The sequence below is a fragment of the Chaetura pelagica genome, unplaced genomic scaffold (assembly GCF_000747805.2).
Source record: "Chaetura pelagica isolate M959 unplaced genomic scaffold, ChaPel_1.0 scaffold1222, whole genome shotgun sequence".
In the NCBI taxonomy this organism is placed as follows: domain Eukaryota; kingdom Metazoa; phylum Chordata; class Aves; order Apodiformes; family Apodidae; genus Chaetura; species Chaetura pelagica.
The window spans coordinates 228,830-241,042 of NW_009952494.1; the positions used below are offsets into that span (position 1 = coordinate 228,830).

Sequence of the window (12,213 nt, forward strand, 5' to 3'; positions counted from 1 at the left end):
CCGCTGCGAGCGGGATGTGGCTCCGCCTGCCAGCAGGAGGGGCTCCAGCCCTCACTGCCGTGCGCCTGCGTCTTCCCCAGCACAAACTGTTCCATTTTGACTCCTCCATCCTCCTTTTTTTCAGGTTCATGAGAATTAATGCCCTTAATATGTAGGTTAGGGTCAGCACATCTGACCAGATGTGAGCAGCGATTTCTGGTTTAAAAATATTGCAGCGCTATTTCTAAATTTTTAATCTCTCTCAGTGATTTGGAGGCAGTTTTATGAAACATGGAATTAGGATGGTGCTCAATGCTAAATGGTAAAGGAGATTATATGGATTTAACTCTATGCGTCTGTCACACAACTATTGCCAATCCCATAACTTCCATTTTCTATGGAAAATCCATTTCTCTCTTTGACCTGAAAAAGCTTTATGGGTAATCTGAATTTCTCTGTTTATAAGGTATTTTTCCACTCTTCCCCCCAGCCCCTCACCCATCCATCTCTAAACCTCCCTGGGGAGAGGAGATTTCCCTGCCAGGCTGTGGATGTTCTCCAGCCTGTATCAGAGCAGGAGCCTCCTCAAGCAGTGGTCTGGGATCTGGGCTGGAGAAGTTGGATGGATCTGGGTGGATCTCCCAGCACTGAGCGGGATGGTCCAGGTCCAAAGCCAGCGATAGGTACAGGGTGGCTTTTGCTGTGCTCTGTGCCACACGGTGTGCCCTGGCTCCTGCCATCTTCTGCTCTGCTGGGGTGCTGCTGCAAATAGCACAGAGCTGCTCCACGCTTGGTTTCCCTTCTTCTGCCAGCAAACGTGCCCTTGTCTCTTCCATGTGTTTGGAGACGCACCGCACTGTTCCGGTGCAGGGAAATGCTGATTCATGATGACAAACCAGCCTGGAGATGTCACACGGTGACACCCACAGGGCCGTGTGGTGGCCCCGTGGCTCTGCAAAGCCTGGCACTGCTGTGTGGGGACTCACCGGAGCCCTTGGCTCCTCTGCTCCATCCTGCTGCTGGTGCTTTGCAGAGAGGGAGGGAAAAGCACATGGTTTGTCTGCTTCTGCCTGTGCACGGACAGGGACTGGGGTGCCCTGGTGTGGGGGGAGGTGTGGAGATGCTTTCCTGACCTATGAACCTGTTGTTTTGTTTGTGGTGACAGCCCTGGTCCTTGCCAAGCAGCTAATCCATGAGGTGGATGGGTGTGTGGGGCAGCTCTGGCTGTGGGACAGTAGGGCTCAGAGTGGGCAGAGAAAGGAACTTCATCCTTTTATGTGACAATTCACCGCTGAGTTGCACAGAGAACAAGAATCTGGTGCTTACACCTGTGATTTCACAGGTGCTGGAAGAGGCACGAGGTTGTCAGTTCAGCTGGGAGAAGGATGGAGAGGACTCTGCGCTGGGAAGGGGTGAGGTTTTTTGGGGCTTCCCACCTTGCCCTGGTGTTGGAGGTGACACGGAAGGGGCTGGCACGGCAGGGACGTGCTGGAGGAAGCTTTGTGGGGAGATACGAGCGGCCGTGGTGGGAGAAGCCCAGCCAGCCCTTCCAGCTGTGCCCTGGGCTTTCCCTGTGCCCCCCACACCTGCCCTCTCCTCCCCAGGATAGGAAATCGAGGTCCTGGAGGGTCCCCCGTGACTCGCCGTGACCCGGGGGCACGGCAGTGATCTGCTTATTGGCTCTGCAGCCCCGTGAGCAGCGTCCTCAGCCAGAGCTATTAATACAGGCGCCGAGGGCCGCTCGCTGCATCCCCTCCTGCCGCCCACTTGGAAGGAGTGAGGCTAAAAAAAGCAATCGGATCTGAGTGACTGGGGCCTCCTCGTCCTTATTTATAGGCAATCTTGCTCGCTTCGGTTGAGAAGGGGGAGCTCGTGGCCCTGGAGAGTGGGAAGGAGAGACCGGAGGAGTTGGGTGAAGAGGTCCCTTCCCGCCGCGTGCGGAACGGAAGCGCTTTCCTGGTGGAGCCTGGAGAGCTGCTCCCCAGGGGCTGCAGGCTCTGCCTCGGTGCTGTCCTCGGGTTCTCTGTGTCTTGCTCTTGTCTTGGGCAGTGCAGGGCTGCAGCTCAGACCCAGGGCACTGGGCTCCCCTGGTGCTGGGAGTGGGGCCAGCACTAGCCTCACTTTTCCTGCCCATCTGCTGGGGCTGCTGCAGCATTCAGGGGCAGCAGCAGGGTAGAGGGAAGGATCTCTGCCCAGCTGGGGAGGCTTGTGGTGGATGTCTTGGCAGTGGTGATGGGCCTCTGGCACCCTGGGGGGATGCCCTGGGTACCTTCCTTGCTGTGCAGCCCTTTCTTGTCCTGGTGAGGTGCCTGTGGTCCCTGATCCGTGATGCCAGCAAGAGCACTGGCCTGTGAAGGTGGCCTTGATGCTTCCAGTCCACGCACTGATGCTCCTCCACTCCCCTGCTCTACTCCATGCAGGGGTCAGGGGCTGAGCTCTGGGGGGGATAGCAGTGCTGGGGAGGTGGGGGTCTCTCTGTGCCAGTGGGGATGGGCAAGTTCTGCAGTAACACACCCCCCCCTCCCTGCCGTTGTGGCCTCTGCTTTCTCCACAGCACGTGCTGAAGATGTTGGAACCAGCCTCTACTTTGTGAACGACTCTATCCAGCAGGTCACCTTCTCCAGCACAGTGGGGGTGGTGATCCCCTGCCCGGCAGCAGGGTCACCCAGCGCCGTCCTCCGGTGGTACCTGGCGACGGGCGACGACATCTACGATGTGCCCCACATCAGGCATGTCCATGCCAACGGGACTTTGCAGCTCTACCCCTTCTCGCCATCAGCCTTCAACAGCTTCATCCACGACAACGACTACTTCTGCACGGCGGAGAACTCGGCTGGCAAGATCAGGAGCCCCAACATCCGTGTTAAAGCAGGTAGGAGCTCTCTGGGGGCACTGGGGTTTGGGTGAGGTGGTGGCTTCTCTCCCTGGACTGCCAAGGACACCCTGGTGTGGGCCAGTGATGCTGAAGAGAAGTGAGGGATGGAGGGCAGGGCACAAGGCAGGATGCTGCCCAACATGGGATGCTGCCCCAGCTCAGAGCCTGGGCTGCATCTTGTGCCTGTTATCAGCTCGGAGAGGCCTGGGGGGACCAGGACGTGCAGGCTGGGGGGGCTCCAAGGAGTGCTCAGAGGACATGTGTGGCTGCAGCCTCATGGCAGGACATGTCCTCTCCCTTGAACTGTCCCACCTGCCCGCCCTTGGGGGCTTTCTGCAGCTGCAGGAGGAGCTGGACCACCTCTGCCCATGATGGGGAGACTCCCACGGTGTCCCCCAGCCCTCCTCCAGCCTGGCTGTTCCCACCAGAGCATCCAGCCCCAGCCCGCCAAGGCTTATTAAGCAAAGAAAAAAGGAGGAATATGGCAAAGAGCCGATTCCAAAAGCCATTATAGTAAATTATTGACCAGGCTGAGGAGGGCTAATAGCCCAGGAATGGCCTCATTATGTAACCTATTAAAAGTGGGGCTAGTGGAGGGAACACGACAGAAGTGACTACAGGGTTTTTTATTTTAATACCTTGTACTGCAGAGTAAATTGGTATTAACCCCCTTCCGCAGAGTGAATTATTTACCAGCGCGCTCAGATTACCTATAAACCACATCTGGGTGGAGGAGGGCTGGCAACAGATGGGGTGTAGGAAACGTGGGGGTGCAGCACAGAGCTGCTCCCCCCTCCTGCTGGGTGCCTCAGGCTGGGCTCTGGGGAAGCCTTGGAAAAGCTGTTGCTGTGCACAAGGAGCAAACCTCTCCCACCAACGGGAAGTTTTAAGCTTGCTGGTTGTGGCTGCGTGTTCCCCTTGTGGGAATTGTTCCCAGAGCAAGGCCAGGAGCCCCCAGCTGTGGTGACTGGTGTGTCCCAGAGTGGGACAAGCTACCAGGGCAGTGTGGTGGCTGTGCAGGAGAATGGGTGCTGGAGGGGTGCTCCTGGTGGTCCCTGCTGGCCTTTAAAGCCTGTGAATAAACCTCCTGCTCCAGGTGATTACAGAGGCTTTTGCTGGCTAATCTGCTTGCGCTCTGAAGTCCCTTTCCACAGTGGGCTTCTCCCTAAGGTTCCAAGCCCTCCTTCTCCCCACTGGGACTCTGGGAGTGAGCTGGATGCCACTTGGCTGCCCTTCCCTGCTTCCCTTGGGATAGGGGGGCTCTGCCCACCAGGAGGGCAGACACAGGAGGGATGGAGGTGGAGCAGCTCTCAGTGGCTTGGAACCAGCTGGTTTGTGGCAGCTTCTGGTGTGTGGAGCCTGCTGGGATGTGGCACTGGGCACCCTGGGGTGGAGCCTGGATAAGCCCTGATTCTGTCTCCACCTCTTGCAGCAGAGCAAGGTGCCCTGAAAGCCAGGGAAATCCAGGTGGAAATGCTCTCACCCTTCCACAGCTTTCCTGCTTGTGTGGTGCATTGACAGCAGGTGCTTTCCACCCTGGGAAAACACCTCCCCTTTGGGCTGCTCAGGATTTCTCTCCTGGGAGGCTTTTGTTCTGGCCAAGGGGTGTTGATGGATGATGAACTGAATGCACATCCCTCTTGCCATGGCAATGCCCAGGTGCCTGTGTCCTGCAGGTCAAAATTATGGTCACAGTGAGGAGGCACCTGCACTTACTACATTTTATACTTGGACTTTAGGAGTTTACAGTGTGTCTGTTACTGAGTATGGTGACATCTTTTTTTGTTTTTTTCTGAAGAGGCTGGGGTGGATCCAGCTGACCTAGCAAGTGCTGCTGGAGGGTTGTGGCACAGGGAGTCCCTTGTCACTGGTCCTGGGAGCAGTGTGTAGCTGCCTCAGGGATGTCTGGATGTGAGGAACAGGGCACATGCTGGGGGCAGCTCGTGGCTCCCACTGTGGTATAGCTTGGAAAACTGTCCTCTGTTTCCCTGAACATTCCTCCTGTGACTTTAGTGGGGTGCCAGGCTCAGTCACAGGCTGCATCTACCAGGGCCTCACTGCTGCATTTTCAGGATCCATCCAGCAGTAGAAGTTATGACCTTCAAGGCAGGAGGTTGAATGTTACAGCTGCTAAATGCCCTCAGTCCCTGTCCTGAAATCTGGGTGCTGCAAACCTCTGCCTTAGCAGCTTGGGTGGCCACAAAGTGCTGCTGGGGACAACTGCAGGGTCCCAGAAACAGGAACCTCCCCAGCAGGAGGCTGGGGAGGTGTTTTGGATGGAAGCAGTTTGTTGCTGGGTGGGCTGGTTTGTTTGGGAAACGTGGGATTCAAGCAAAAGGCAGTGTGTTTTCTTGCAGCACTGTCATGCCACCAACCATCTGCTTCTCCCAACAGTGTTCAGGGAACCATACACCGTTCGGGTGGAGGACCAAAGGTCGATGCGTGGAAACGTGGCTGTTTTCAAGTGCCTCATCCCCTCTTCAGTGCAGGAATACGTTAGTGTTGTGTCCTGGGAGAAAGACACCGTTTCTATCATCCCAGGTAAGAGACAAGCTGCAGTTCTCTTGGAAAACCTGACTTGGCTTTGCCATGTGTGGACTCGCTGTCGTGGAAGGTTGTGTTGGCCTCATCGTCCCTGCCTCTGCTGCCCAAGCCAAGGCTTTTGTTGGTGACCATCTTGTGCCTGGGAAGCGCTGGTGGGGGGATGTGTGGTGTCAAGGTCTCCTTGATGCTGTGGTTGGTGCGTTGTGGATCTCTGGGCTCATGGATGTCTAGTGTGTGGCCAAGTGTGTGCCCTGTCCTGGCTGGGGCTGGCTCCCCGTGGGCACCTGCCAGGTGGGCCTTGGGCAACAGGAGCCCCGTGTGCTGGCCCTTGAGCATGGGATACATCCAGCTCAGTGGTGGCTGGAGCCCTGCTGGGACACAACCTCTGGAGCACCTCTGTGCAGCTTGAGAGCAGCCTGGAAAAGTGCTGCTGGATCCATAGCATTCCAGGATGCAGGCTCTGGCTCTTGCTGGGCTCACTGCAGCCCTGGGAGCAGTGTGGGGGCTGCAGGCAGGTGCTGGGCACAGTGAGGTCCAGCCCCGCATCTCTGTGTCCTGAGCTGACCTCCTGGCTCCCTCCTCAGAGCTGGTATTGATGGCAGGGCTGTGTGTGAGCCACAGTCCAGCAATCAATGCTGCTTTCCCAGGGAGATCCAGGGAGGGTTAAAGGATTTTGCCCAAAGTGGAAGCTCTGTGCGTGGTGTTTGCTCACAGGTCAGCAAGTGTGGCTGCCCTGGGGAGCAGATCAGGGAAGGCAGGAGCCTGGCACACTCTGGGGCAGCTGCTGACGAGGCACAGGAGGAGATTTGCTCTGGTCCCTCTGGCAGGGAGGTTTTTGCTTAAGGAGCCAAGTGTTTCATCACCTGGAGGAGGTGGCTGGTTCTCCTGAGGGCTCTGGCTGTGTGTGATGTCCCCTGGGTGCAGCACAGCCCAGCAGTAAAGGGCAGTGATGTGCTGTCTCCTGGGGTGGTGAGAGGCTCAGCTTGTCCCCTTTGATGCCCAGGGCGTGGGAGGGTCCAGCAGCACCAGAACCTGTGGTGCTCCTGCCTTGGTGGTGCTGAGCTGGCAGTGCTCCCTGGGAACGGGGCGATTGTCCCCACCACTCCAGATCCTGCAGGCCAGAGCAGAGCTGTGCCCGTGCTCCCTCTTGGCAGAGCTGGTGTGCTGGGCAGCAGGTTTGCACACCCGGCATCCCTGCACTCGCGTGGTCTTGGCCAGACTGGCTCTCAAGTTTGCTGTGGCAGTGGATTTTTTAATATGATGATTTAATTAGAGTGGAACGATTTTAACATTCTAAAGCAATAATTACCCTAAAGACAGAACATATAAATTGTGTTACAGTGCAGAGTCAACACAAGCAAACATGTTTTGCTGTTGGATTACAAATATAGTATCTGCCTGAAGCTTATATTTTTTATTGCTGTTGTGTTAGAGCTAAAAGTGGCTTTGCTGTTACCAAAAACATGGTCTTGCCTTGTCCTCTGATGAGCCTCTGCTTGTGTCCTGGTTCTTGGCAAGGGAGGAGAGGAGGGAGTCCCTGCCATGGGGGAATGGTGTGAAGGTTGAGCAGAGCTGAGCAGTGGCACAGAGCACCCAGAGCTCCTTCAGGTGAGCTCCCTGGAGAGGGACAGGGAGCACCTGTGCAGAACCAGCTCTGCACAGCTCCCTGCAGCCAGCCAGCAAACAGGAATGGGTGTGGAAGTGTCCCAGCACTCTTGGAAGTGCCTCCAAGCCCTACTTACAGTGTTACTCCTCACTCTAATGTACTGAACTTGCTGCTTTTCCTGGAAGTTTCCTCAGTGCTTCTTGTGCATGTACCTGGATGCAGCAGGGATGGACCCTCCTCATGTGCAGGGAACCTCTCCATCCAAGCCTCTCTGGGGCAGAAAACTTGAAGTGACTGTTTTCACAGTAAATGTCTGCTTCCTTCACATCCCTGGTTCCCCTCAAACCTGATCTACATGCAGCTCTGAAGCAGGGGGAGTGAGCACTTCCCCTGGGGCTGCTGTTCTTTGGCTCCGTCTGTGGCTGGGTGACCCTTTGTTGGCCTCCTTGGGTTCTTTTCATGCTCTGTTGGACTGAGGGGGCTCCCAGCCTTGGCTGCTGGGCCTTTGGGACCTGCCTTTTCAGCCAAGTCTCCTGCTCCTTCACTGATGGGCTGTCAGGGAGCAGGTCCTTCAGGACCCTGGTGGGGCCGGGCTGGTGTTGGTGGCACGAGACTGTTGTGCCAGCACCAAGCCCCTCATGCCTCCTCAGGTCACCTGCTGGGTCCATGGAGGAGGATTTTTCCATGCAGTCACAGGGAAGTGCTCGGGCTGCAGGGCCCTGCTGCAGTTTTGGTGGTGAGGAGCATTCTGTGGTTAACTTGGCAATGCTGTAACTTATCCTGAAATCAAAGAGAAATTCTTTATGGAAGGTTATCCTGCACATAAATCATCATCAGTGCAGCTCATTTTTGTTTAATGCCTACCTAACTGTGCTGTAGTCTAAAAATGTGTGTTTAGCGAAGTCAAGGGTTGCAGAGAAATTATAGGGTTTTCAAAAACCCATTTGCTTTGCTGGTGCTCACATCAAAATCAATCTCCCCTGCGTTGCCAGCCGCACTGCCGGCGCCCGGCGCGGCGCCCAGGGCGGCAGCGTTTCCCGTAGGCTGGTGCTTGCAGGCTGTGTGTGAGGCTGTGCTTCACACCCTGGCTGTGATTTCAAACTCTGCTGCTATTGATGAACCTTGATGTGTATTTTGGGGGGGAGTAACAGGAGGGCTGCAGCTGAGCAGAATGTTTGACAGACCCTGCTCGGTCGTCCGAAGCTCCTTCTACTAAAACCGGTTTGGGGGCTCAAGGTGATAAAACAGCGTTTTATTTCTTTTTAATTTTAAAAGCCCCATCAGCAGGCTGGTAACGTGCAGCCTCGCAGGCACACGTGTGGCTTGGATGTGTCTTGGAGGACACGTGGTGTGTGTGTGACTGAAGCTGGTTCAGTCCCCTGCTGTGCTGGTTGTGGCACAGAAGTGGATGCCCCTGGCACCGACTTGTCCCTCTTCATGCCTGGCTGTGACTCGATGGCAGCAGCCACAGGTCCTGCAGGTGGGGCATGTGATGCTGGTGTGGACCCCCCACCTACATGGGCACTCGGGGAGCTGCTGTCCAGCTGCTGCTGCAAAAGCAAGCAGGGAGGTAGGGAGCTCCTTGAGACACTGGAGAGGGGATTTGGGCAACAGTCAGTCCCTCTGTTCTTGCCATGTGCTCATTTGGGTGAACTTGGGTGTGTGGACCACGTGTTGTCAGGGTTGTCTCTCTGTGGTGTCTCTGGAGAAACAAGGTCCTCCTGGGTGTAACCAGCATCACACCAGCTGCAAGGAAAGGTGACGGTGTCTGTTGTCCCTCTTGCCCAGCCTGTGGGTACCTGTGACTTGTGAGGGCAGCACAGAGGAGCCAGGATTCAGAGGCAGTGAGAGTTTCTGGACTGGCAAGCCCTGGGCTGAGCTGCTATTTGATGCTTCAGTGTCATGTACTTGATAGGCAGTGTTGGAAAAGCTTTAAAAGCAGCACTTGTCAAGGTGCAGCCCTCTCTGAGGGTGCTGCTTTTCTCAGCAACCCTAAGCTGTGTCCTTTGAGGGCTGCAGACACTCGATGTACTTTGTTAGTCATTGGGTATCCACAAAGTCCTTTCTCTGGAAAGCAAAGCTGAAAGCTTGCCAGGAGGAACTGAAAAAACATTAAGTTCTGTGAAGTTTCAGAGATGTTTTGTGTGTGTTCTCTTGACTGAACAGTCGCCTTTTAGGACTTTTGATAGTATCTAAACTCACCTGTTTGCTGTGGATCAAACAGGAGTTTGATTTGACCCAAGTAGCCCTTTCTGTGTCCTCTGCAGTGCCCAGGTCTGTTGGTGGGATTCTCAGCTCATCTCAGCAACTGTTTAGTGATGTGGGAAGTAAAATCTCAGCAGCTTTCTGGTGGTTAACTGCAGCCACTGACCCTGGTGCCGGGCGCTGCTCCCTGCTCTGCCTCACAGCTGCTGCCCCCCTGGTGCCTTTCCCTCTGAAACTCTGGAGATCTGGCCGTACACAAATCCCACTGGAGCCACAGGGGGTCTGGGGCTGCAGCTCAGTACCCAAGGAGGTTTTAGGGGTGCAGCATCCCCTCCCTGCCAGGGCTGGAGGGACACTGTGGGAGGCAGAGGAGCCGGGACCTGGATAATCTGGCATTGTGCTCTTATCAATAGGGCTGTTCTGGGGAACAGCAGCCTCCTGGCACTGGAGAAAAGCTGGGACAGAGTAAACACAGTGTCTTCGGCGAGGTGCTTTGGGGCCACGAGGTCAGTCACTGAGGATCCTTACCAGAGGGTTGTCTTTTCATTTGGGTTTGCCTGGATGTGGAATAACCCCAGCTGGTTTCAGGCATGGTGCCCAGGAGCAAGCAGCCTGTGCTCCCAGCATGTCGGGCACGAGGCCACCTTGTTGCCCTGTCCCACGTGTCACCTGGGGCTGGTGGCTTTTGGTGACCTGTCCTTTCCCCCTCAGGAAAGGACAGAGCCTGGGCTCTGCCGTGTCCTGCATGTGCACGGAGCAGTCAGCACAGACAGCTGGGGCAGCAGAGCTATGACCCCAGACAAACGGGGCCAGGAATTGGCCTTTTCAGTGCAATCCTGCAGCTCCTGCCTGGGACGGGCTGATGTGATTTAAAGTAGTGTTGTCCTCCCCTTCCTGGGGGGGCTGCAGAACCTTTTCCCCTATCCATCCTGAGTCTCTAAAGGTGTCCTGGCTTCTCCTCCACCCCTTGCCACCCTCTCTGGCTGTGACATGTGCCCAGACCTGTTACAGAGGGAAGTAGCTCCAGGCGTTATTCTCACCAAGTGGGGTGAGATTCTGTCTGAAATCATTTCATCCTTCCCCAGAGACTTGGCGTGAATTTTATCTAATCGCCATGGCAACAGATAAAAAAAGGTGTGAGCACATCTCCTTTTGCTGTGATAATTCAGATTTATATATTCAGATCAGATTGGAGTTAGAGATTTTAAAAGGAGCAGATGCAGCAGAAGGTGTGACTGCAAATAATGTGGCGAGAACGTTTGATGATCCTGCCCTTTAAGAGGGGAGAGAGCCTTCCCGCAGGTTTTTTTGGAATATAATTATTCCATCAAATCCACTTTAACAAGGACTCATTATAGGACTGATAATGCAGAGTCACGTTGGAGACAAATCTCGCACACGCACGCACGTCGGGAGAAAGGACTACAACAAGTAAATAACGTGCTGTGGGAGGCCGGGCAGGGGGCTGGCTGCCCTGCTCCCCTTTGGGACCACCCTGGGCACTGCCCCCTGCTCCTGGAGCTGCAGAGGAGTTCTGGGGGAAGGAGAGAGATGCTCCTGGCATCCCGTTCCCATGGGATGTCCGTGCCCCCGCTCCAAGCCCTGTGGGGTGATGGAGCACGAGCTGAACGCGACGAGCTGCAAGGCATGGAACAGGGAGGAGGAGCAGTTCTGGGAGCTGCCAGCACTTTCTGTACCTGGGAGCGTAAATCTTCAGCTGCCCCGAGGAGCAGAAGTGCCACAGGGAAGGGAGAAATGTTGTGTGGAGGTGGAATGGTGGGTGGCAGAGGGTCTGGAGCTGGAGGCAGGTGGGTTGTGCCCCTGCCTGGCACCATAGCTCAGGCCCACGAGGGGTTCCTTTCCTCCAGTGCACATGTCCCTGGGGCTGCTGAGGGCTTGGATCCCCAGGGAGAGAGGGATGAGTGCCAGGGAGGCCTTGCTGCATCCCTGTGGGAAATGGGTGCTCCCAGCCCAGGAGGGAACACTCAGGTGCTGAGCTCCACTCACTGCTCTCACCTACCCCAGGGGAAGGTGCCTTTTTGGAGACAACAGCCACGAGACCTGCTGGGCACAGACCTTTAGCTGTGGCTCTGGTGTGAGGGTTGGGATGGTTTCTGTGGAAGCTGTCAGGTGGGTACAGAGAGCAGGAGGTGCCCAGAGGAGTGGTCTGTGGGCGCAGCAGTAGGATGAGCTGCCTGGACTCTCCTGGGTCACTCCGTGTGCCAGGGTGGATTTTGTTCCTGTTGCACTTGGAATTGCAAAGTGTGATTTTTGCAGGGAATTGCAAGAAGCTAAGAACAAGGGAAAGGCCCCCTGGAGCAGCCCCCCCAGGGGTGTGCAGGGAAGGGGAGCAACCCGGGCAGGGGGTTTGGGGTGGAGGGGTGCTGGTTAATCTTGTGAACCTCCTGTGATGACACATGTTCTGTACCTGGAGGAGCTCACAGAGCTTGGACCCTGCACTGTGGGTCCTTACAAGAGGCTTCTCTGCTGGGAACCAGCCCTCAGAGAGGTTTCAGGGCCCAGGCAGCAGCGAGCTGAGCTGTGTAAGGGGACGTGGTGCTACACACACCTCCTGCACCCAGCTGAACCCACGGGTGCTCCTCCCTGCTGCGTGCGGGTCCTGCCCAATTGCCAGGGCTGTGCTCCAGTCTCCCCACTCAGAAGGCATTTGCTACCTCTTAATGCTTCTCTGCATTTTAAAGACCTTCCTGCTGGCTGGCAGGTACCAGGGCAGCCCAAGCTGTGATCACTGCCCCCTGTGTGCAGGTTGGTCATGGGGCTGTGGCCAGTGCCATGGGCTGGGAAAGCACCAACATCCTGTTTAAAAGGCCAGCCCTGAGAACTGTGTGTGGAGGAAAAAGGGTCACTTCCTGTTCCAGTTCTCAACCTTTTTCCCAACCTTTTTCCTTTTCTACCTTCTTTTTACTTGTCACCTGACAGAGTGCAGCGGGTGCTGCGCCTGGTCCTGCTGCCCCTGGTCCTGCTGCCCCTGGTCCTGATGGCA

The 12,213-nt window shown here is 55.9% G+C and overlaps 1 protein-coding gene across 1 annotated transcript in view; it reads left to right on the top strand.

The window, feature by feature from the left end:
• Nucleotides 1–12,213, top strand: part of DSCAML1 (Down syndrome cell adhesion molecule like 1) — a 98,293-nt gene that overhangs the window by 11,550 nt on the left and 74,530 nt on the right. Inside the window, 4 exon segments of the mRNA XM_010008897.1 lie at nucleotides 1,322–1,391; nucleotides 1,816–1,891; nucleotides 2,534–2,851; nucleotides 5,249–5,395. Of these exon segments, the coding sequence (XP_010007199.1) occupies nucleotides 1,322–1,391; nucleotides 1,816–1,891; nucleotides 2,534–2,851; nucleotides 5,249–5,395 (611 nt within the window).